At 44.7% G+C, this 27,500-nt stretch overlaps 2 protein-coding genes across 2 annotated transcripts in view; one reads left to right on the top strand and one right to left on the bottom strand.

Annotated features, from left to right (window-relative positions):
* The first annotated feature begins 516 nt into the window (after window positions 1-516).
* Window positions 517-9,849, top strand: lrrc73 (leucine rich repeat containing 73). Its single transcript, XM_035992612.1, has 6 exons — window positions 517-817; window positions 1,677-1,837; window positions 5,174-5,296; window positions 5,550-5,650; window positions 7,060-7,273; window positions 9,726-9,849. The coding sequence occupies exons 1-6, from the start codon at window positions 546-548 to the stop codon at window positions 9,794-9,796; spliced, it is 942 nt and encodes a 313-aa protein (XP_035848505.1). The 5' UTR covers window positions 517-545; the 3' UTR covers window positions 9,797-9,849.
* Window positions 9,850-20,887: 11,038 nt separating this feature from the next.
* dlk2 (delta-like 2 homolog (Drosophila)) overlaps window positions 20,888-27,500 on the bottom strand; it is a 12,606-nt gene continuing 5,993 nt past the window's right edge. The window contains exons 3-6 of the mRNA XM_031319225.2: window positions 27,081-27,138; window positions 23,554-23,684; window positions 23,254-23,395; window positions 20,888-22,971 (exon numbers count right to left, since the gene is read on the bottom strand). Of these exons, the coding sequence (XP_031175085.1) occupies window positions 22,179-22,971; window positions 23,254-23,395; window positions 23,554-23,684; window positions 27,081-27,138 (1,124 nt within the window). The 3' untranslated portion in view covers window positions 20,888-22,178. The remainder of the gene's footprint in view (window positions 22,972-23,253; window positions 23,396-23,553; window positions 23,685-27,080; window positions 27,139-27,500) is intronic.

Here is a 27,500-nt window from a genome sequence, read left to right as displayed (position 1 = left end):
TTATTTCTTAATTATTTCTTATTTATTTGTTATTTATTTCTTAATTATTTCTATTTATTTCTTAATTATTTCTTATTTATTTATTATTTATTTATATTATTTATTAGTTTTTTTCAACGTTTTTTTTTCCATTTTTTTGTCATTTTTTAACGATTTTTTTCTGACATTTTTTCAATTTAATTGCATTTTTTATGTAATTAAATATTTTATTCTTTCATTTTTTTTGTCGCTTATCCAATATTTTTTTTCCTTTTTTTAAAAAAACTTTTTAAAAAAATGTTTTTTATGCATTTTTTGGAAGTTTTTATTCGACTTCTTTGACAGGATTTTTTTTGTTTTTTCTACGTTTTGAAAGTTTTTGTCATCTTCATGTTTTTGACATCTCAAAAGAGAGAATTTTTACTTTGTTTTCATAAATAATTAAATGATGAAAGCAGGTTAATGTAGTTGGTGCAGTATCTGTGTGTGACCAGCAGGGGTCTGACTGTGTTCCTGCCCCCCCCCGTAGGTGTTCCTGCCCCCCCCCCTCAGGTGCCCCCCCCAGCATGCTGCCGGCCTCCATCCAGATCACGGGCGAGCAGCTTTCGGCGGCCGAGGTCCAGGATATCTGCGAGAGCCTGAAGGAAGACGGCGTGCGGCTGCTGTCGGTGCGCGGCTGCCAGCTGTCCGACCGAGACTTCGGACGCGTCTGCCGCGGCGTCGCGGAGTCGCGCTCGCTCGCCCAGCTCAACCTGAACCTGGGCGTGGTCTCTGGCGCCGGCCGGGCTCGCCACCTGGCGGACGCCCTGAAGACCAACCGCTCGCTGCAGACGCTGTTGTAAGTTCACCGTGTTCCCATAATGCATCATAACGTACGAACACGTACGAGAGCCTCCGAACTTTACAATGCTTACACACTAGACCAGTTTAGACCAGTTTAGACCAGTTTAGACCCTTTTAGACCAGTTTAGCCCAGTTTAGACCCTTTTAGACCCTTTTAGCCCAGTTTAGACCCTTTTAGACCAGTTTAGACCAGTTTAGCCCAGTTTAGACCCTTTTAGACCCTTTTAGACCCTTTTAGCCCAGTTTAGACCCTTTTAGACCAGTTTAGACCAGTTTAGACCAGTTTAGACTCCTTTTAGACCAGTTAAGACCCTTTTAGACCAGTTTAGACCAGTTTAGACTCCTTTTAGACCAGTTTAGACCAGTTTAGACTCCTTTTAGACCAGTTTAGACTCCTATTAGACCAGTTAAGACCCTTTCAGACCAGTTTAGACCAGTTTAGACTCCTTTTAGACCAGTTTAGACCAGTTTAGACCCTTTCAGACCCTTTTAGACCAGTTTAGACCAGTTTAGACCCTTTTAGACCAGTTTAGCCCAGTTTAGCCCAGTTTAGACCCTTTTAGACCCTTTTAGCCCAGTTTAGACCCTTTTAGACCAGTTTAGACCAGTTTAGCCCAGTTTAGACCCTTTTAGACCCTTTTAGACCCTTTTAGCCCAGTTTAGACCCTTTTAGACCAGTTTAGACCAGTTTAGACCCTTTTAGACCCTTTTAGACCAGTTTAGACCAGTTTAGCCCAGTTTAGACCCTTTTAGATCCTTTTAGCCCAGTTTAGACCCTTTTAGACCAGTTTAGACCAGCCCATTCTGTGTGATGCTGTGATTGGTCCGTAAGCCTCTGTCCCCGCCCTCTGCAGTCTCCACGGCAACCCACTGTGTGACGCTGGCCTGGTGGCCCTGAACGCGGCGCTGTCCACCCACCCGGCGCTGGTCAGCCTGGACCTGGGGGACGGGTCTCTGGGGGACCGGGCCCTGGGCCTCGTCTGTGGACTGCTGCCGCCGGACGGCGCCAAGTCAGGTGACCATTCAATATAACTTTATCAACAACACTCCACCATTCAATATAACTTTATCAACAACACGCCACCATTCAATATAACTTTATCAACTGTTGATAAAGTTACATTGAATGGTGCTGTGTTGTTAATAAAGTTATATTGAATGAGAGCGTGTACACCAGGGATGTATGAAGAGAACTGGGTCCAGTGTTCAGCAGGAAGTCCCGTACGTTCCAATGAGAGTTGCTCAAAAGCTCTTAAAGCTAACATGGAGCTTGTTGTTGGCCCATGACGCTGGTTGGCTCACGATGGGCATGCGCACTAGCAACAATTTGTTTGTGTTGTCGTAGCAACCGGTAGCAACATGCTCGTTCATGAGCTCCTCTCTCATGTCTCTTACATCCTCGCCGTTTCATTGTCTAAAATATTCACTAACGTTAAACATTGTGTTTTCGTTGTTCCCGATTGTTTACATGCTTAGCTAAATAAACGACAGATGTATTTAGACAACCAAGGAGATTTAATAATGATGTCCTGCTACTAGCTAGCTAATAACTAGCGCTAGCTAGCAGTTAGCCTGCAGTTTCGTGACTTCATCCTTCATCCACGTTACAAGCTTTACAGCATACGGCCCTCGGATGGATCATAAGAGAGAACCAAGGCGATGTAATCACTATGTCTGTAGTAACGTTATGTAGGCATATAGCTAGCTATGTACAGATCTTAATACAGCCATGCTAGCTACCCCTGATGTTAGCAACTAGCTAGCTAGCTGATAGCCCGCCAGTTTGGGAAATGCTAATGACGTTACATCCACGTAGCTAACAGGCTTTACAGCATAGCTACATCCCTGGGATGTATCATAACTTCATAAGATAATACCATGGACGTATTCATAGAACACATGGAGAACTACAACCATTAGCTATATCCATTATTACTTTACTGTCCTTGCAATGAGTTGCTTCTTCAAAGCTCGACAGTTAGCTCACAGTGTAAAGTTCTCCAAAAAACACAAGGCATAACTTTTCTTGGGGTTCGACGAAGAAACTTTACTTTCCTTATACTGTAAAACTGTAGCAAAGAACAAAAGACAAACAGAAATGAAATGAAACTAATACAAATACCCAAAATACAGTGCAAACCGACAACTAATAGCAACAGAAAATGCTGAGTCATAACTAATAGCCATGCTAACTATCAATTTAGTGATTTGACATTAGAAAACTCCAATAAACCAAAGATATGCCAAGTACAATTACTTTTAACATTTTTTAGTAATACATACAATACTTACGGACAAATAGTATCCAAGGCACCAATGTAGAAAGAAAAAATGCAGCAGGAGAAAACAGCACTGGCACTCTGCTCTGCAGCACACTCAGTTGACTTCTGATGGAAATTTACAACTCAAAGTGAAACTTAAACTAAGGCTACTGCTGCTATTTAGCCAAAAGGGGGCGCTGCTATACACAGTTATGTTAAAAACTAAACTCTTTCTTAATTTACTTTAGAGAGGACAGAACAATTACAGCTAGCTACATTACAACCATTAGCTATATCCATTATTACAGCTAGCTACATTACAACCATTAGCTATATCCATTATTACAGCTAGCTACATTACAACCATTAGCTATATCCATTATTACAGCTAGCTACATTCCATAGCTATCCATTACGCTAGCTACTTACCATTAGCATATCCATTATTACAGCTAGCTACATTACAACCATTAGCTATATCCATTATTACAGCTAGCTACATGAGCTCGGGAGAACAGTCATGTGAGCGGGGGGGTGCAGTCCCGCGGCTCTGCTGCGTCCACTATGGGCGTTCATCATGCCTAATTTAATAATTCTGGATTTGCTTCTAGTGAATGTTAAAAATGTTAAAAACGTGACGTTTTAAACAAGGACCCTTCCAGTGTTGGGCTGGTGAGTTGATATACCCAGAAACTACTGATCTCTGAGATAGAGACGTTCCTTCACCATGCTAAGACTCTCTGGACCATGGGGGGGGCAGGACCACCGTTAACCACTAGGACCACGGTGGCTTCAGACATGGAGCTCTTCCTGGGGGCTTGGTCTACATTCAATCAACCTTTATCAACAACACGCTCTCATTCAATCAACCTTTATTAACACGCTCTCATTCAATCAACCTTTATTAACACGCTCTCATTCAATCAAACTTTATTAACAACACGCTCTCATTCAATCAACCTTTATTAACACACTCTCATTCAATCAAACTTTATCAACAACACGCTCTCATTCAATCAAACTTTATTAACACACTCATTCAATCAAACTTTATTAACACACTCATTCAATCAAACTTTATTAACACACTCATTCAATCAAACTTTATTAACAACACGCTCTCATTCAATCAAACTTTATTAACAACACGCTCTCGTTCAATAAACCTTTATCAACAACACGCTCTCATTCAATCAAACTTTATTAACACACTCATTCAATCAAACTTTATTAACAACACGCTCTCATTCAATCAAACTTTATTAACAACACGCTCTCATTCAATCAAACTTTATTAACACACTCATTCAATCAAACTTTATTAACAACACGCTCTCATTCAATCAAACTTTATTAACAACACGCTCTCATTCAATCAACTTTTATCAACAACACACTCTCATTCAATCAAACTTTATTAACAACACGCTCTCATTCAATCAAACTTTATCAACAACACGCTCTCATTCAATCAACCTTTATTAACACGCTCTCATTCAATCAACCTTTATTAACACGCTCTCATTCAATCAAACTTTATTAACAACACGCTCTCATTCAACCAACCTTTATAAACACACTCTCATTCAATCAAACTTTATTAACAACACGCTCTCATTCAATCAACCTTTATCAACAACACGCTCTCATTCAATCAACCTTTATTAACACACTCTCATTCAATCAACCTTTATCAACAACACGCTCTCATTCAATCAAACTTTATTAACAACACGCTCTCATTCAATCAACCTTTATCAACAACACGCTCTCATTCAATCAAACTTTATTAACAACACGCTCTCATTCAATCAACCTTTATCAACAACACACTCTCATTCAATCGGGTTGCTGGTTGTGTTGCTGGTTGCTGGTTTCTGGTTGCGTTGCTAATTGTGTTGCTGGTTGTGTTGCTGGTTGCTGGTTGTGTTGCTGGTTGTGTTGCTGGTTGTGTTGCTGGTTGTGTTGCTGGTTGTGTTGCTGGTTGTGTTGCTCGTTGCATAGCTGGTTGTGTTGCTGGTTGCGTTGCTGGTTGTGTTGCTGGTTGCGTTGCTGGTTGCGTTGCTGATTGTGTTGCTGGTTGTCTGCAGGTCTGAGGGAGCTGACTCTGAGTGCTAACCCAGGAATCAGCTCTAAGGGCTGGGCTCGCCTCGCCATCGCCGTCGCTCACAGCTCTCAGCTCCGAGTCCTAAACCTGGACTACAACCCTCTGGGTAACACACTACACACTACTACACACACTACACACTAGTACACACACTACACACTACACACTACTACACACACACACACACACACTACACACTACTACACACTACACACTACTACACACACTACTACACACAACAAAGTGACAAAAATTGTTGAAAGAAAATGACAAAAAACTCAAAAAAAGTGACAAAGACCTGATAAAAGGGATGAAATCTAATGTTCTGGTTCTGGTTCTGGTTCTGGTTCTGGTTCCAGGTGATCAGATCGCGGGGATGCTAGCGGTTGCCGTGGCGTCCAGCAGAACCCTGGAGGTGCTGGACCTGGAGGGAACCGGACTGACCAACCAATCAGCACAGGTGGACCAATCACACAGCTCCCTCAGTCATTCAGAGTTCGTCCAGCAGGGGGCAACGTTACTCTGAACTGTAATGTAATCTGAAATCCCCATCACCAAACCCACCAGACTCCTTGTAAATAATCACTACTTTTAGCGTGTATAGAGCCAGCATATTTCCACCAGACTCCATGTAAATAATCAGGACTTTTAGCGTGTATAGAGCCAGCATATTTCCACCAGACTCCATGTAAATAATCACTACTTTTAGCGTGTATAGAGCCAGCATATCTCCACATGTAAATGGGTGAATTAAGGGTTTATTTCAACCAAACCAGAGTGGTGATTGTTGGAACAGTGGAAAGATGAACCAAGACGGCTTTTGGTAGTTTTATTTAGTTTCTGTCCACTTTGAATGAAGGGTGTTTTACGATGATAAAAGTACTGATTATTTACATGGAGTCTGGTGGGTTTGGTGACGGTGATTTCGGGGCTGTGTAACTTCAGCATTTTCTGTCTCCATGTGTGTGTGTCTGAGTGTCTGATGGAACAACAATCTCTGAAACTGGTCCAGTATTAAACAAGAACCAAGCTGTAATGTAACCCTACAGGACTAATGTTCAGCAGCAGTTAGAGTCACTAAAAGTTCTGTTGTTGCTGCTGACAGACTCAGATTATTATTCTTAGTTTCTGACAACATTATGGGATGGATCCCTACAGAGATAGACCTTTTAGTTAAAGAGTAAGATCCTTTTAGTTTAACATGAAACAGCCCCGAAATCACCATCACCAAACCCACCAGACTCCATGTAAATAATCAGTACTTTTATCATCGTAAAACACACTTCATTCAAAGTGGACAGAAACTAAATCAAACTATCAAAAGCCGTCTTGGTTCATCTTTCCACTGTTCCAACAATCACCACTCTGGTTTGGTTGAAATAAACCCTTAATTCACCCATTTACATGTGGAGATATGCTGGCTCTATACATGCTAAAAGTCCTGATTATTTACATGGAGTCTGGTGGAAATATGCTGGCTCTATACACACTAAAAGTCCTGATTATTTACATGGAGTCTGGTGGAAATATGCTGGCTCTATACACACTAAAAGTGCTGATTATTTACATGGAGTCTGGTGGAAATATGCTGGCTCTATACACGCTAAAAGTCCTGATTATTTACATGGATTCTGATGGAAATATGCTGGCTCTATACACGCTAAAAGTACTGATTATTTACATGGAGTCTGGTGGAAATATGCTGGCTCTATACACACTAAAAGTGCTGATTATTTACATGGAGTCTGGTGGGTTTGGTGATGGATCTATCTCTGTAGGGATCCTTTCCGTAATGTTGTGGACGGCCCTTTCCTCTTTAGTGTTTGAGCCGTTTTTTGTGAATAAAGTTGTGATGTTTTGACTGTGCAGGTGTTCCTGGACATGGTGGAGAACTACCCGACCTGTCTGCGGGTTCTGGTTCTGGCCGAGAACGACATCAGCCCCGAGCTGCAGCAGCAGATCTGTGACCTGCTGTCTGACGATGAGCCAGGCCCCGCCTCCAGCGACGCCCTGCAGCCAATCAGAGACAAGTACCAGCCAATCAGAGACAAGTACCAGCCCCCCGCCTGGCTCCCCCACAGCAGTAAGGGCTGAACTCTCCCCCAGACAGACAGACAGGCAGACAGACAGACAGACAGGCAGACAGACAGGTCAGGCAGACAGACAGACAGACAGACAGACAGACAGACAGACGGAGAGACACACAGACAGACAGACAGACAGACAGACAGATGGAGAGACACACAGACAGACAGACAGACGGAGAGACACACAGACAGACAGACAGACAGACAGACAGACGGAGAGACACACAGACAGACAGACAGACAGGCAGACGGAGAGACAGACAGACAGACAGACAGACACACTGATGGGGGGGGGCTCCTGGCTAATGTTTCTAGCTCCTTTTTCAAACATTTCTGTCAGAGTTTTGTGGCTTTCTTAAAATTACATTTCTTCATTTTTTGCGTTTTTCTTTAAAGTTTTTGCACTTTTTAAAAATATTTTAGACACAGTTCTGTTAATATTCTGTAGTTTTAGTTCTTCCCCAGCCAGTTGACCCAGTTTTAGCCTGGTTCTGTCCCAGCCAGTTGACCCAGTTTTAGCCTGGTTCTGTCCCAGTTGACCCTGTGTTAGCCTGGTTCTGTTCCAGTTAACCCAGTGTTAGCCTGGTTCTGTCCCAGCCAGTTGACCCAGTGTTAGCCTGGTTCTGTCCCAGTTGACCCAGTGTTAGCCTGGTTCTGTTCCAGTTAACCCAGTGTAATTCTGGTTCTGTCCCAGCCAGTTGACCCAGTCTTAGCCTGGTTCTGCCCCAGCCAGTTGACCCAGTGTTAGCCTGGTTCTGTCCCAGTTGACCCAGTGTTAGCCTGGTTCTGTCCCAGCCAGTTGACCCAGTGTTAGCCTGGTTCTGTCCCAGCCAGTTGACCCAGTTTTAGCCTGGTTCTGTCCCAGTTGACCCAGTGTTAGCCTGGTTCTGTCCCAGCCAGTTGACCCAGTGTTAGCCTGGTTCTGTCCCAGTTAACCCAGTGTTAGCCTGGTTCTGCCCCAGCCAGTTGACCCAGTGTTAGCCTGGTTCTGTCCCAGCCAGTTGACCCAGTTTTAGCCTAGTTATGTCCCAGCCAGTTGAACCAGTTTTAGCCTGGTTCTTCCCCAGCCAGTTGACCCAGTGTTAGCCTGGTTCTGTCCCAGTTAACCCAGTGTTAGCCTGGTTCTGCCCCAGCCAGTTGACCCAGTGTTAGCCTGGTTCTGTCCCAGTTAACCCAGTGTTAGCCTGGTTCTGTCCCAGCCAGTTGAACCAGTTTTAGCCTGGTTCTGTCCCAGCCAGTTGACCCAGTGTTAGCCTGGTTCTGTCCCAGTTAACCCAGTGTTAGTCTGGTTCTGTCCCAGTTAGCCTGGTTCTGTCCCAGTTAACCCAGTGTTAGCCTGGTTCTGTCCCAGTCAGTTGACCCAGTTTTAGCCTGGTTCTGTCCCAGTTAACCCAGTGTTAGTCTGGTTCTGTCCCAGTTAGCCTGGTTCTGTCCCAGCCAGTTGACCCAGTTTTAGCCTGGTTCTGTCCCAGTTAACCCAGTGTTAGCCTGGTTCTGGTGTTAGGTATTCTGTGTATAGAGGTCTAAATGTTAAACTGGGTTTTAATCCGAGTTAATAAAGAATTTTCTGTATTCACGTTGCTAATAAACAATAATCAATAGGACCATCTGGTCCACATGTTTATAATATATAATCATGTATATGGAAGGAAATCAATCTAAAAACTGAAATTACAGACTTAATATTAAAGTGTAACTTCAATATTTTCCACTCTGGACTCTCTGTCTCCATGTTTCTGTATCTGAGCGTGAAACTGGTCCAGTATTAAACCAGAACCAAGCTGTAATGTAACCCTACAGGACTAATGTTCAGCAGCAGTTAGTCACTAACCCACCAGACTCCATGTAAATAATCAGGACTTTTATCATCGTAAAACACACTTCATTCAAAGTGGACAGAAACTAAATCAAACTATCAAAAGCCGTCTTGGTTCATCTTTCCACTGTTCCAACAATCACCACTCTGGTTTGGTTGAAATAAACCCTTAATTCACCCATTTACATGTGGAAATATGCTGGCTCTATACACGCTAAAAGTACTGATTATTTACATGGAGTCTGGTGGAAATATGCTGGCTCTATACACGCTAAAAGTCCTGATTATTTACATGGAGTCTGGTGGGTTTGGTGATGGTGATTTCGGGGCTGTTTCATGTTAAACTAAAAGGATCTTACTCTTTAACTAAAAGGTCTATCTCTGTAGGGATCCATCCCATAATGTTGTCAGAAACTAAAAATAATAATCTGAGTCTGTCAGCAGCAACAACAGAACTTTTAGTGACGCTAACTGCTGCTGAACATTAGTCCTGTAGGGTTACATTACAGTTTAGTTCTGGACCAGTTGGAGACATAAAGAGTCCAGGTTGAAATAAAATGACCTTTTAATGGTGGAGAAGAAGCAGACGTGACGGTCTGAAGCTCTAAACGTGTCGTTCTTTAACCCTACAGACTCCAGCCCTCAGATGGTCTTGCTGACATCAGGTCTAGGTGAGAGCTTATTGGCTGAGACTGAGATGTGACTCCTCCCCCTCCCCCTGCCACACACACACACACACACACACACACACACACACACACACACACACACACACAGACACAGAGGGAGACACACACACACACACACACACACACACACACACAGGGAGACACACACACACACACAGAGACAGACACACACACACACAGAGGGAGACACACACACACACACACACAGACACACACACACACACACACACAGAGGGAGACACACACACACACACACACACACACATATGTACACATACACACACACAGACACAGACACACACACACACACACACACACACACACACATACACACACACCCACACACACACAGACGCACAGCTACACACACACACACACAGACGCACACACACAGACACACACACACACGCACGCACAGACACGCACACACACACACACACATACACAAAGAGAGAGAAACACACACACACACACACACACACACACACACACACACATACGTACACACACACACAGAGGGAGACACACACACACACACACACACACACACACACACACAGAGGGAGACACACACACACACACACACACAAAGAGAGAGAAACACACACACACACACACACACATATGTACACATACATACACACACCCACACACACACAGACGCACAGCTACACACACACACACAGACGCACGCACAGACACGCACACACACACACACACACACACATACACAAAGAGAGAGAAACACACACACACACAGACACCCAGAGCCACCAGGATGTTTCTGTATCTCTAGAAGTTAGAAGTCTGTATGAAATCAACTTTATTTTAAGAAAAACATGTTTTTATCAGTGATATTATGGAGAAAAACTACACTACCCACAATCCTAAGCGTAACAGCAACGTCTCTGATTGGTCCAACTCGCTGTTACTCTGTACAGAGTCTTGTATCTTTTGACTTTTTGCCGAATGAAATGTCTAAATATTCACTGTTCATCTGGTAGCTGGTTGTCATGGTTACAGACTTAAATCTCTTTATATCAGCTGTTTCTGAACGGGGGGAGGGGGGGAGTGTTTCCATGGTGACGGACGGTTTCTAACTCAGCTGTAAACCATGTGACTGTTAGTGATGAATGTATCTCTGCTCTGATGTCACCATTATTAAACTGTTTACAGCTTCATAACTACATGACTCACTGTCCTCTTTTCTTTTTCTTTTTCTTTATTTATAAAAGGACAACATACATTAATCAACATGTCTGTAACTGTGCCGTTGTTAGCCAGCCGCTGTTAGCCAGCCGGTGTTAGCAAGCCGGTGTTAGCCAGCCGCTGTTAGCCAGCCGGTGTTAGCCAGCCGCTGTTAGCCAGCCGCTGTTAGCCAGCCGGTGTTAGCCAGCCGCTGTTAGCCAGCCGCTGTTAGCCAGCCGGTGTTAGCAAGCCGGTGTTAGCCAGCCGCTGTTAGCCAGCCGCTGTTAGCCAGCCGGTGTTAGCAAGCCGGTGTTAGCCAGCCGCTGTTAGCCAGCCGGTGTTAGCCAGCCGCTGTTAGCTAGCCGCTGTTAGCCAGCCGGTGTTAGCCAGCCGCTGTTAGCCAGCCGGTGTTAGCAAGCCGGTTTTAGCCAGCCGCTGTTAGCCAGCCGCTGTTAGCCAGCCGGTGTTAGCAAGCCGGTGTTAGCCAGCCGGTGTTAGCCAGCCGCTGTTAGCCAGCCGCTGTTAGCCAGCCGGTGTTAGCCAGCCGCTGTTAGCCAGCCGCTGTTAGCCAGCCGGTGTTAGCCAGCCGCTGTTAGCCAGCCGCTGTTAGCCAGCCGGTGTTAGCAAGCCGCTGTTAGCCAGCCGCTGTTAGCCAGCCAGCTAATTCTCAACTGTAGTCCTTTGGCCAGATGATGTTAGACCACAGCAGCAGGAAGCAGCGAGATATTAGTACATGTTATACTACACAGACAGTAATCAACCAGATATTAGTACATGTTATACTACACAGACAGTAGTCAGCCAGATATTAGTACATGTTATACTACACAGACAGAAGTCAACCAGATATTAGTACATGTTATACTACACAGACAGAAGTCAACCAGATATTAGTACATGTTATACTACACAGACAGAAGTCAACCAGATATTAGTACATGTTATATTACACAGACAGAAGTCAACCAGATATTAGTACAGGTTATACTACACAGACAGAAGTCAACCAAATATTAGTACATGTTATACTACACAGACAGAAGTCAACCAGATATTAGTACATGTTATACTACACAGACAGAAGTCAACCAGATATTAGTACAGGTTATACTACACAGACAGTAATCAACCAGATATTAGTACATGTTATACTACACAGACAGAAGTCAACCAGATATTAGTACAGACAGCTAGAACAACAGAAAAGATTTCTGGTTAGCCATGCAGAGCTACAGGAAGCACCAAAACCCCTGCATAGCTACATTCATACACTTCATAACCTCCCGTCTAGACTATTAACTCTCTCTACTTTGGTCTCCCTCTGACTCTGCTGGCACGGCTTCAGATGGTCCAAAATGCAGCAGCTAGGCTGCTCACGAACACAAAAAAGCGTGAACACATTAAACCTGTCCTAGCCTCCTTGCACTGGCTTCCAGTCCAGTCTAGGATACAATTTAAAATACTGTTGATGGTTTTTAAATCTCTTCACGCCCTGGCCCCCAGCTACATAGCAGATATCATTCATCCCCACGTAGCTCCCAGGTCCCTCAAATCCTCCATGTCCCATGGTCCCGGTCCCACGGTCCCGGCTAAAGCTAAAGGCCTCCTCCATGTCCCATGGTCCCGGTCCCACGGTCCCGGCTAAAGCTAAAGGCCTCCTCCATGTCCCACGGTCCCGGTCCCACGGTCCCGGCTAAGGTTATTATAGTTTTGCATTTTTCATTAGTTTTTATTTTTATTTCGTTTTGACTTTTTGTTTTCAAATTCAGTTTAGTTTTAATTAGTTTTTAAAGCGGGTTTGCTAGTTTAGTTTAGTTTTTATTTTTTGAAAATGCTTAGTTTTAGTTTAGTTTTTATTAGTTTTAGTCTTTTTTTGTAATATGGGTTATTTGTCGGGGGATTCAAAAAGGTCATAAAAAGCATTGTGTAGTAATAACTCAACAAAAACATCATACAATTTTAGAAATATGTATTCACAATGTATTCAACAATAACACCAGTACAGAAAATGTAGCCTACATATGGTGATAAATATGTAAACAGTCTACACAAGACGCAGTATGTGCCAAATGTGTAAGTGACGTCTTCCAGGAAAAAAACCTAAATAGCCAACAGACTAAAGAAGACATCAACAGGTGTTTTCAACTTTGGTTCGAGTAAAGTTTTAGAAGTCAATCGAGTCACACAGTTGTGTAGACATCCCATAATAATCCACATATTAACCCACGCTTCCTCCCGTTTTTGGTGTTCCTGCGTATTTACTAACCAGCAGCTATCAGGTCGCCGATGAAGGCCTTCCTGTAGTGTTCTCTGTCCTGCTGCAGCTGGCCCTGTGCCCATACATCCATACCCTGTACCCATACATCCATGCCCTGTGCCCATACATCCATACCCTGTACCCATACATCCATGCCCTGTACCCATACATCCATGCCCTGTATCCATACATCCATGCCCTGTACCCATACATCCATGCCCTGTATCCATACATCCATGCCCTGTACCCATACATCCATGCCCTGTACCCATACATCCATGCCCTGTATCCATACATCCATGCCCTGTACCCATACATCCATGCCCTGTACCCATACATCCATGCCCTGTACCCATACATCCATGCCCTGTACCCATACATCCATGCCCTGTACCCATACATCCATGCCCTGTATCCATACATCCATGCCCTGTATCCATACATCCATGCCCTGTACCCATACATCCATGCCCTGTACCCATACATCCATGCCCTGTATCCATACATCCATGCCCTGTACCCATACATCCATGCCCTGTACCCATACATCCATGCCCTGTACCCATACATCCATACCCTGTACCCATACATCCATGCCCTGTACCCATACATCCATACCCTGTACCCATACATCCATACCCTGTATCCATACATCCATGCCCTGTACCCATACATCCATGCCCTGTACCCATACATCCATGCCCTGTACCCATACATCCATGAGCTGTACCCATACATCCATACCCTGTATCCATACATCCATGCCCTGTACCCATACATCTATGCCCTGTACCCATACATCCATGCCCTGTACCCATACATCCATGCCCTGTACCCATACATCCATGCCCTGTACCCATACATCCATGAGCTGTACCCATACATCCATACCCTGTACCCATACATCCATACCCTGTATCCATACATCCATGCCCTGTATCCCATACATCCATGCCCTGTATCCCATACATCCATGACCCTGTACCCATACATCCATGCCCTGTAGCCCTACATCCATGCCCTGTATCCATACATCCATACCCTGTACCCATACATCCATGCCCTGTATCCATACATCCATGCCCTGTACCCATACATCCATGCCCTGTACCCATACATCTATGCCCTGTACCCATACATCCATGCCCTGTACCCATACATCCATGCCCTGTACCCATACATCCATACCCTGTATCCATACATCCATGCCCTGTATCCATACATCCATGCCCTGTACCCATACATCCATGCCCTGTACCCATACATCCATGCCCTGTATCCATACATCCATGCCCTGTACCCATACATCCATGCCCTGTACCCATACATCCATGCCCTGTACCCATACATCCATGAGCTGTACCCATACATCCATGCCCTGTACCCATACATCCATGAGCTGTACCCATACATCCATACCCTGTATCCATACATCCATGCCCTGTACCCATACATCCATGCCCTGTACCCATACATCCATGCCCTGTACCCATACATCCATGACCTGTACCCATACATCCATACCCTGTATCCATACATCCATGCCCTGTACCCATACATCTATGCCCTGTACCCATACATCCATGCCCTGTACCCATACATCCATGCCCTGTACCCATACATCCATGCCCTGTACCCATACATCCATGAGCTGTACCCATACATCCATACCCTGTACCCATACATCCATGCCCTGTACCCATACATCCATGCCCTGTATCCATACATCCATGCCCTGGCCCCATACATCCATGCCCTGTACCCATACATCCATACCCTGTACCCATACATCCATGCCCTGTACCCATACATCCATGCCCTCTACCCATACATCCATGCCCTGGCCCCATACATCCATGCCCTGTACCCATACATCCATGCCCTGTACCCATACATCCATGCCCTGTACCCATACATCCATACCCTGTATCCATACATCCATGCCCTGGCCCCATACATCCATGCCCTGTACCCATACATCCATACCCTGTATCCATACATCCATGCCCTGTACCCATACATCCATGCCCTGTACCCATACATCTATGCCCTGTACCCATACATCCATGCCCTGTACCCATACATCCATGCCCTGTACCCATACATCCATGCCCTGTACCCATACATCCATGAGCTGTACCCATACATCCATGAGCTGTACCCATACATCCATACCCTGTACCCATACATCCATGCCCTGTACCCATACATCCATGCCCTGTATCCATACATCCATGCCCTGTACCCATACATCTATGCCCTGTATCCATACATCCATGCCCTGTACCCATACATCCATGCCCTGTACCCATACATCCATGCCCTGTATCCATACATCCATACCCTGTATCCATACATCCATACCCTGTATCCATACATCCATGCCCTGTATCCATACATCCATGCCCTGTATCCATACATCCATGCCCTGTACCCATACATCCATGCCCTGTATCCATACATCCATGCCCTGTACCCATACATCCATGCCCTGTACCCATACATCCATGCCCTGTATCCATACATCCATGCCTGTAACGTTACCGGGGTTAGCTTCTGTTTCGGGGAAAGGGAGCTTTGCGTTCTTCTTTACCTTGTTAAGCTAAGCTAGGTTAGCCTCCTAGCTTGTGTGCGCTTCTCAAATGTATTTTCCAATTCGTGTGATTTTTCCCTGTAATAAATTGTCCACATATTTTACCACCTTCCACTGCAAGGCGCTTTATCTGACACAGTCATAATCAAACAGGACTGCTGCTTTCTTCCGACTTTCGGTACCGCTATGATGCCAGGCGAGAGGCACGGAGCCACGGACATGTTGTGTTCAATTTGACGTGGAATGTCAGAATTTCTGGGTTCCCAGTCGGAAACTATACATGTCTACGGGAAATGTCACGGTCGGAGAGAGATAACGTTATTTGCTCTATGAAAGATCGACAAAGACGAAAACTAAGGACATTTACTCGATAATTTTATTTTATTTTAGTTAGTTTTGCAAACAGACATTACAGTTTTAGTTTAGTTATTGTTTTTTTGTAATGCCTCGTTTTTATTTTTATTTCAGTTAACGACAATGTTTTTTCCCACCTAGTTTTCGTTATTTCGTTCGTTTTCGTTAACAATTATAACCTTGGTCCCGGCTAAAGCTAAAGGCCTCCTCCATGTACCACGGTCCCGGCTGAAGCTGAAAGGTGACAGAGCCTTTTCTGTTGCTGGCCCTCAGCTGTGGACCGACTGCCACCTGACATCAGAAGTTCCCCTTCAATTGTGATATTCAAAGCCAGGCTCCAAACTCACCTTTTTACATCGGCCTTCCCGGCATCTTAATTGTCTTATCCTGCTATGTTTGTAAATAAGTGTTTGTCTGTTGATGTTGTTTTAGCCTAAATCCCTGATGTGTAAGTGTATTTTATTTTATTTTATGACCCTGTGGCTAATGCGCTATGTACAGCACTTTGGTTTTTAAATGTGCTATAGAAATAAACTTTACTTACTTACTTACATCAAGCAGTATCCACCCTCAGTATAAGAAGCCATGCAAACATCAGAACACACAGTAACATAGACCTAACCCATCTCCTAACACCGCTCAACCATGCAACGCCGTAGCAGCAGATGATACTAGGCTACATCACTCGTTAGGTATGCGTTAATATAGCACTGATTGTTAAGATGGTAAAATATTTAAAATACAATTAAATTTTTCATACATCCCCAAGAAATGCAGGGCGAGCTCCCGCCACTGCTGTACCGGGCAAGATATCAACACATCAAACATGTTAGCAGCAGTTTATCAGCAATAACAACAATAATATAAATTAAAGCTGTAAGCAGTGATGAATGGCCCTGGCCTTCTCCTGGCAGACCAACATCACATATAGACCACACATTCTAGTTTCATGTAAATCGGAATAACTTTTGCCAAGATACAACCGTTCATGTTTTAACAGCCACCTACAGGAAGTTGTTCCTCCATAACTTGCGCATTGTTTTAGCTATCAAAATTCTTTTTATAACTTGTAGTCACGAGGGTCCACCGAGTCTATATCCAAGTTTTCGTGCAGATTGGACTCACGGCCCAGGAGGAGTTAGACAAAGTATGTTTCCCATATATCACGATGTGGCTAATTAATAAAAAAAATTCTAACAGCGCCATCTAATGGCCGATTCACTCTAAATTTGGCATGGATGCTCAAGCCCCTATGCCGAACAACTGTGTCATGTTTGGTGGCAATCGGATTAAATCTTGGAAAGATACGCAACTTCCTGTTTCGACAAAATACTGGTTTAAAAATGTTCACAACTCTGACTATGCAAGAGCCAGGCCTTGAGACTGTGTGAAGTTATGGTAGGTGGTGCAGTTTCTCATTTCCTTTGGTAAAGTGTTCTACCTATCAGAGGCTCTAACAGAAAGGCATGATAGACTAAAGGAGCTGGACCTGTAAGGGGTTACACAGTCCCCTCTCAGAACAGACCCAGTGGCTCTATATTGTTAGGATTATTTTGTTTTATAAAGTTATTGAGCGGTGGAGGAGCTTTGCCATTCAACCTTAGGCAAGTGTCATTGTATTTAATTAGATTTTCCCAACTAAGGATGTCATGTTTGTTAAGAATTGTACATTAATGATAAGTATTGTGTTTTCTGTCTAGCACTTTGAGGGCCTGTTTATTCAGAGAAAGAACAGGCTTAAGGGTTGTATCTTTTGCTTGCGTCCAGCTTGTCATACAATATAGTAGATGAGGGATAATCATTGAATCCAAATATAATTCTGCTGCTGAAGTTGTTCAGCTTCTTATATAGGCTACCTAAAATTGGCTATATTGTATGTAGTTATTCGGATTACTTTTTTTCACTTGTTTTTTGAAAGACAAGTTGGAGTCAAGGATGATACCTGACCTGAGAGACAACTTGAATATTCTCACCAGATACATACACTTTGTGATCACAATCTGAAGCAAAGTGTCTTTGAAAAAAACATACAATTTTCTTAACATTTAGACACAGGTGAGAATTTTGAAGCCATGTAGTTACATTTTCCATTGCTAAATTAAGTTTACGAATTACTTCTTTTTTAGTTTTTGCATGGACGTATATTATAGTATCATCTGCATACATCTGAGCTTCACACCCTGTACAAATTGATGGTAAGTCATTTACGTATAAGCTAAACAACAGAGGTCCTAAGATAGAACCGTGGGGCACACCCATCTCATTGATCATATCATATCAGATATATATCAGGGTGATGTTTCTCTACCCACTCTTACACACTGAAACCTATCTGCAAGATAAGACTTCATCCAATTCAACATATTAGATGAAAAATTTAAATTGGCTAATCTAGAAATGAGTATTTGATGATTCACAGTATCAAATGCCTTTTTAAAATCCAGGAATATAGTAAGTAAGTAAACTTTATTTATATAGCACCTATCACAGACAGAGTCACAAAGTGCTTTACATGCAGCAAGTTTAACAATTTAAAAAACATCATACAAACATAACAACAATGATAGTTCAGTCAAGTGAAAGCTTGTCTGAATAGGAGTGTCTTCAGCTGTTTTGTAAAAGAAACGATAGAATTGGCCACACGCAGCGACAGGGGCAGGGCGCTCCACAGTCTGGGAGCAACTGCCTGAAAGGAGCGGTCTCCCTGAGTTTTAAGGCGGGTTTTTGGGACCATCAGGAGATTTTGACCTGAGGAACGAAGCGTGCTGAAAGAAGAGTAGGGGGTCAACAAGTCAGCGATATATTTAGGCGTCTGTCCATGTAGTGCTCTAAAAGTTAAAACTAAAATGTTATAATCAATTCTGTATTTTACTGGAAGCCAGTGGAGAGTAAACTAAATCGGGGTAATGTGTGCCCTTCTGTTTGTTCCTGTTAAAAACCTGGCTGCTGCATTTTGCACCAACTGAAGACGGCTCAGAGAAGATGTATTAAAACAAGTAAAAAGAGAATTACAGTAATCTAACCGTGAAGAAATAAAAGCATGAATGATCATCTCCATGGTAACTTTGGGCAGTATTGTTCTCAATTTAGAGATATTTCTCAAATGATAAAAACAGTTTCTGACCAACTGTCTAGAATGACCATCCAAAGACATCGATTGGTCGAACAAAACACCAAGGTTACTTAGGCTCAGCTGGACGGAGGAGTCCAAGGAACAGAGGTGTAGTTTAATTTGGGGTAGTTTTTGTTCTGGAGCAATGATCAAAGTTTCAGTCTTTTTTGTATTCAGTTGTTAATAATTGTTGTATAACCAAGTCTTGATGCATGACAGACATTAATTTACCAAACTCTGATTCTTTGAATGAGCAGTACAACTGAATGTCATCAGCGTAAAAGTGGTAAGACACATTATTAAAATTACGGATTATTTCACCAAGAGGGCTAATATACAATAGAAACAAAAGAGGACCTAAAACCGAACCCTGAGGAACTCCGTAAGACAGAGGGGTCATTTCTGACAAAATGTTGTTAACAGACACACAAAATGATCTATATAATAATAATATAGCCCCAACTACACCTCCTTTATCTAGTTTAAGTTTAATGTTCTCCAAGAGGAAGCAGTTTGCCGTCTCAGTGGAATGATTTACTCTAAAACCAAATTGCATAGGATGCAGTGTGTAAGGCCGGTTACACACTGGATGCGTCGCGTGAGCGTGTCAGCTGCGTGGCGTGTCCGTTTATATTTCGGCTCCCATGGTAACAGGTTAGAGCTTACGCACTGCCTGCCTGAGACGCCTGCTAGAAATAGAACCGACGCCTATTTTTCACGCGAGACGCGAGCATGTTGGAAGCGTTTCCAGGCAAAATAGAATAGGAAAATATCTTTATATATCATTTAGACACGAATGTGTATTAATAAATGACATCTTGATGTTTGAAAGTCTCGAGGTTTTGACATCAATGTAGATATAAATGTAATAACAAATTTCAGAGAAAAGATTTTCAAATAAAGCACCTGTCATACAGAACGAAATATTCTGTAACATATTTTGCAGTCAATACTGCCGACGTTGTCTTACTTTAATCAGATCAGTAGCTATATATTTATGTTTAACAACTCTCTCCCCATACGTGGAACAAGCCGATATATAAAGGGGAGGAGAGGCTACAATAACAACGTAGTGTGTGTTCTGAATGACGGTCCAACATCAGAGAGGCTCTATAGGCTCTCTACAGCTACACTAAGTTGTTATAAACAGACAGCCCACTTACCCATTTGTCAGAGTTTGAATGTGTCGGCGCTACGTGTATATATATATATATATATATACATATATATATAAATATATATATATATATATATATATTATCGTCACCTTTGAGAAATTGTTCTGTTATATTTTGAATTGTGGATAAAAACACACTCTCTGAGTGTGTGTGTGTGTGTGTGTGTGTGTGTGTGTGTCTTTGTGTATGTGTGTGTGTGTGTGTGTGTGTTTCTGTGTGTGTGTGTGTGTGTGTGTGTGTGTCTCTGTGTGTGTGTGTGTGTCTGTGTGTGTGTGTGTGTGTGTGTGTGTGTGTGTGTGTGTGTGTGTGTGTGTGTGTGTGTGTGTGTGTGTGGGGACGTAAATCATGGTTGGAGAAGAAAAAGAATGATTTTCATTTTTGAAATATTATTTAAAATGTTTTCTTTGTACATTTAAAAATACAGTCAATAAAGTTAATACAATTCATTTAAATGAACAAAAACTAAATGTTGTGTACATCTCATTGTGTGTTTATGATTCAAATCTGCAAGAACTCAACCAAACTACTCTTAAAATGCTCGTTTTCTGGATGGAGTTTGGTTCTGTCAGGGCTATGATAACATAGCTGCTCCATCAACTCAACAACTTACTTTACACCAACCAGTCAGAGGGAGAGCTGCATTGTGGGTAATGTAGGCAGAAGAATGTATGAAATTAAAAAAAAGATAATTTCTGGTGTTGATTGAGTAACAGGAGCGAGATCAAAAATATAAATATACATGTTCATGATGTCACAGTTCATTTGCATATTAACGCAGACGGCACGCGTTAGGATGACCGCCATTACTTCAAGTACAGTTTTGCTATTTTTTTAATTTCAATAAAGGGATCAAATGTAAGCCGAATAAACAACATCATTATGACAATTTGTGAAAAGTCTGAATTCAAACTTTATCACGTCTGTCTGCAAGACGACGAGCAAAAAAACCTTTAAAACTCTTGTTTTCTGAATGGAGTTCAGGGCTCTGATGGATGGCTACAGTGGGATGAACCTAAATTAAACAGATTCTGCCGGGATTTATTTTCAACAAATGGACAAAAATTAAGCCGAAATATCAACATCATGATGAAGCACTGTAAGAAAGTCTGAATTCAAACTTCATCAGGTATATTTACAAGGAGACAGGCAAACAACTTTTAAAACGCTTGTTTTCTGGATGGAGTCTGGTCAAATATAATTATAATAAATATAAATATACATGTTCATGATGTCACAGTTCATTTGCATATTAACCCCAGGTGAGGAAGTCATATCTTGGCGTTGTACAAGTTTATTTTAGGCAGTTAAATCCCTTTTGTTTGCCTCAGTGTCCTCAGTGGGAGATATGGCCTCTTTCCGTCAGTCTGCTTGACAGAGACAGCAGACTAGTCGGCTCTTTACCGTGTGATTTAATTTCATTAAACTGATAAAAAGTATGCCGAAATAACAACACCATCATGACGATTTGTAAAAAGTCTGAAATTAAATGTTGTCAGTTATGTTTACAAGGAGACAGGCAAACAACTTTTAAAACGCTTGTTTTCTGGATGGAGTCTGGTCGAATCAGCGCCATACTGCAGGAGAAACGTTGCTTTCAGCATCACGCTCTGAGAGTTACAGGAGCGAGATCATAAAAAATAAATGTTCATGATGTCACATCTCATTTGCATATTAACCCCAGTTGCACTCTGGGAGAAGCAGACCACTTCCTGTTCTAAACGACCTCAGTGTTCAGTTTCTTTTTCTCCGGTTCCGCCACGTTCAGGAAGCTGATCTGACACTCTGGCTCGCCCCGCTGCCACCGTGACGACGATGACGTCAGTGTCCAGCAGCAGGGGGCGTGGCCACAACGGTCCCTGCAGTAGCGCTGCAGCACGATGCCAGCGGTCAGCGCCACAACGCCCAGCGTGACGCCCGCCAAAACCAGCAGGACGGTGAGCTGCAGCCGCGACAGGCCGCCTCCGCTGCCAGCGCCGCGCTCGCTCACTGTCACCCTCAACAGCCTGTCGCTGGGCCGGCCGCTGTTCTCGCCACTGCTGTTCTTGCCACTGCTGTTCCCGCCATTGCTGCTGCTGTTCCCGTCATTGTTCCCGCTGCTGCTCTGGCTCTTCCCGCTGGTGGTCATTTGACTTCCCCCGCCTCCGTCCCAGCCCAGTGGCGTCCAGCCCCTGAGCGGCATCTCGCAGGTGGTACCAGCGTAGCCGGGCCGGCAGATGCAGTGGAAGCCCCCTGCACGGTCCAGGCAGCGGCCGGCGTGCAGACACGGCCGGCTGGCGCAGTCGTCCACGTTGACGGTGCAGAAGCGCCCAGTGAAGCCGGCGGGGCACACGCACAAGAAGCGGTTGATGGCGTCCAGACAGGTGGCGCCGTTAGCGCACGGTTTCATCAGGCAGTCGTCCACGTCGGTCTCACAGCGTGCGCCCGTGAAGCCCGCCAGGCAGCGGCACGTCAACGCAGCCGCAAAGCCGTCAGCGTCCTCACACAGACCGCCGTTCTTACACGGAGACCTAGAGACAGACTAGTGTCATTGTACATTGAATGTAGTTCTTACCGTGCTAAACAGGTACATTAATATATATATATATATATATATATATATATATATATATATATATATATATATATATATACACACACACACACACAGACACAGACACACACACACACACACACACACACACACACACACACAAATACACACACACACACAGACACACACAGACACACACACACAGACACACACACACAGACACACACACACACACACACACACACACACACACACACACCTTTCCTGGAGACAGGGTCCGGCCTTCAGCTGACAGTTGTTGCCATGGAAACCATGGGGACATAAACAGGCGTACTCGCCGCCATCCTCCATCACGCAGGTCGCTCCGTTCTGACACGGGCGCCGCGAGCACACTGACAGGTCTGCAGCATCACACACAGGAAGTCAGATATATATATATATATATATATATATTATCATTGATGATAATTTAAATACTTGTGTGTGTGATGAAGTACCTCTGTTAAATACTTGTGTGTGATGAAGTAGCTCTGTTAAATACTTGTGTGTGATGAAGTACCTCTGTCACAGAAGCGTCCGGCCCAGCCCGTCTCACAGCGACACTGCCACGGCTGCCGACACGAGCCGTGGACACAGCCGGGCATCAGCACGCAGCGGTCACAGAGCTCGCCATCCCAACCTGGGTCACATCTGGAGACACAGAGACACAGAGAGACAGACAGAGACACAGAGAGACAGACAGAGACACAGACAGACAGACAGAGACACAGACAGACAGACAGACAGAGAGAGACAGACAGAGACACAGACAGACAGACAGAGAGAGACAGACAGAGAGAGAGATTATAGTAAGGTTAGTATACTAAGTTTGGGCCCTTTTACCCCTTCTGAGGTCGAGCATGTAGGTCATATACGACGCCAAACGTCACTTCTGATTCATAACTTAATAACTTTATAATTATAACTAGTAGAACCATACAGTCTTTTGGAGCTAAAAGCTAACAGTCTCCCCGTTCTGCTGATGTCTTTGGTGTCTTTCTAGCCCTTACAGTAGGTTTTGTATCCAGCCTAGAAGTCCAGAGTTTTTTGGGGTCTTTGTGCCATTAATCCATACCGTTACATCCAAGATTGATACACTGTATGTATTAATGTCAATAGTTTGTCCTTTATATGAGTTATAATGTTCAATATGTTTATTTTTGCACTGGATGACTCCAAATATGTAGAACTGTTTTAGACAACACACATGTTTGTGTGGCATTGCTGTGTGTGATATCAATATATATCTGTGAGAGTCATGTTCCGTTCTATTTATTTATTTGTCTTTAAGGTCATACAACCTTTTTAACATTCAAGTGACCTCACTGCAGCACACATATTCTAATAGCCCAGTTTGTCCTGAAAAGAAATGATGTTCATAGATTGACTGTAGACAACAGGGTTGATGTTTTACAAGCTGTTATAGAAAATAAAACCAGACGGACCAGAGGTTGTCAAAAATCCTTTAAGGTGCTGACACACCGACCAGACGGCAGCTACACACCGACCAGACGGCCGTCACACACCGACCAGACGGCAGCTACACACCGACCAGACGGCAGCTACACACCGACCAGACGGCAGCTACACACCGACCAGACGGCAGCTACACACCGACCAGACGGCAGCTACACACCGACCAGACGGCCGTCACACACCGACCAGACGGCAGCTACACACCGACCAGACGGCAGCTACACACCCACCAGACGGCAGCTACACACCGACCAGACGGCAGCTACACACCGACCAGACGGCAGCTACACACCGACCAGACGGCAGCTACACACCCACCAGACGGCAGCTACACACCGACCAGACGGCAGCTACACACCGACCAGACGGCAGCTACACACCGACCAGACGGCAGCTACACACCGACCAGACGGCAGCTACACACCGACCAGACGGCCGTCACACACCGACCAGACGGCAGCTACACACTGACCAGACGGCCGTCACACACCGACCAGACGGACGTCACACACCGACCAGACGGCAGCTACACACCGACCAGACGGCAGCTACACACCGACCAGACGGCAGCTACACACCGACCAGACGGCAGCTACACACCGACCAGACGGCCGTCACACACCGACCAGACGGCCGTCACACACCGACCAGACGGCCGTCACACACTGACCAGACGGCCGTCACACACCGACCAGACGGCCGTCACACACCGACCAGACGGCCGTCACACACCGACCAGACGGACGTCACACACCGACCAGACGGCAGCTACACACCGACCAGACGGCAGCTACACACCGACCAGACGGCAGCTACACACCGACCAGACGGCAGCTACACACCGACCAGACGGCCGTCACACACCCACCAGACGGCAGCTACACACCGACCAGACGGCAGCTACACACCGACCAGACGGCCGTCACACACCCACCAGACGGCCGTCACACACTGACCAGACGGCCGTCACACACCGACCAGACGGACGTCACACACTGACCAGACGGCCGTCACACACCGACCAGACGGACGTCACACACCGACCAGACGGCAGCTACACACCGACCAGACGGCAGCTACACACCGACCAGACGGCAGCTACACACCGACCAGACGGCAGCTACACACTGACCAGACGGCCGTCACACACTGACCAGACGGCCGTCACACACCGACCAGACGGCCGTCACACACCGACCAGACGGCCGTCACACACCGACCAGACGGCAGCTACACACCGACCAGACGGCCGTCACACACCCACCAGACGGCAGCTACACACCGACCAGACGGCAGCTACACACCGACCAGACGGCAGCTACACACCGACCAGACGGCAGCTACACACCGACCAGACGGCAGCTACACACCGACCAGACGGCCGTCACACACTGACCAGACGGCCGTCACACACCGACCAGACGGCCGTCACACACTGACCAGACGGCCGTCACACACCGACCAGACGGCCGTCACACACTGACCAGACGGCCGTCACACACCGACCAGACGGACGTCACACACCGACCAGACGGCCGTCACACACCCACCAGACGGACGTCACACACCAACCAGACGGCAGCTACACACCGACCAGACGGCCGTCACACACCAACCTGACGGCTGTTACACACCGACCCTACGGCCGTTACACACCGACCTGACGGCCGTCACACACCGACCAGACTCGAGTCACCGACCTCGCCAGACGGTCAGACGGCTGATTATCGGCTCGGTGGGTCAGCTCTGAGATATTTGCAACGGCAACGTACCGCAGACCTTGCAGCTCACACCTCTGGATATTTCCTGACGTTTGCCTCCCCACCGTTACGCTTTGGGCCCCACTTTCGCACGCTCCCCGGGTCATCGGGGGCGCCTGGCGCCGGGAGGCTTGGACCCCGTCATAACTGCTTGCAGGTGTAGTTAGGGCCCAAGCACGAAAGTGCGAAGGAGCCTATTGTTTTTGTAAGGATGATTATTCCGCGACATCACTCACATTTCTGAAGGGCTTAGCATGCTGGAAAACTCACAAACATTTGCACACATGTCAGACCTGGCAAAAACTACAAAGTTATGTAGTGAATGGACTTGAGCGTTGTCAGCACAAGTTACAGCAACTTCCTGTCTAAACAGGAAGTTGTGTTATCTTGGAAAGAATTAGTCCGATTGCCCCGAAACTTGAAAAAGTTGTTCCTCATGGCCGGTTTAGCATCTGTGCCAAACTTGGCGGCAATTGGCCATTAGATGGCGCTGTTTTCATTTTTTTTTTCAATAATCGGCAAAATATCAATATATGGGAAACCTACTTTGTCTAACTGCTCCTGGGGCGTGAGTCCGATCGGCACGAAAACTTGGATATAGACTCGGTGGACCCTCATGACAAAAAGTTATAAAAGGAATTTTAATAGCTAAAACAATGCGCAAGTTATGGAGGACCAACTTCCTGTAGGTGGCTGTCAAAACAGGAACGGTTGTAGCTTCGCAAAAGTTATTCCGATTTACATGAAACTTTTATTATTATTATTATTATTATTATTATTATTATTATTATTATTATTATTATCGTCTCACCTGCAGACTCCCGACTCGTCACAGCGGCTGTTGGTGACGTCACAGCTGCACTCACTTCCTGCAGAGAAGAAGAAAAAGGTCAGAGAGGCGTTATTATGGAACCCACACAACTTCTAGACAAGACCTGTCCTATAATATAATATAATATTATATAATATAATATAATATATATAGATATATATATATAATATATATATATATCTATATATATATATAGATATAGATATATATATATATATATAATATATAGTGTGTATATGTGTGTGTGTGCGTCTCTGTGTGTGTGTCTCTGTGTGTGTGTATATATGTGTGTGTGTGTATGTCTGTGTGTGTGTGTGTGTGTGTGTGTGTGTGTGTGCGTCTCTGTGTGTGTGTGTGTGTGTGTGTGTGTGTGTGTGTGTGCGTCTCTGTGTGTGTGTG

The sequence above is a fragment of the Sander lucioperca genome, chromosome 15 (assembly GCF_008315115.2).
Source record: "Sander lucioperca isolate FBNREF2018 chromosome 15, SLUC_FBN_1.2, whole genome shotgun sequence".
Classification (NCBI taxonomy): Eukaryota; Metazoa; Chordata; class Actinopteri; order Perciformes; family Percidae; genus Sander; species Sander lucioperca.
Note: the sequence above shows the minus strand (reverse complement) of the source record. Positions and strands in the feature narration are given on the sequence as shown.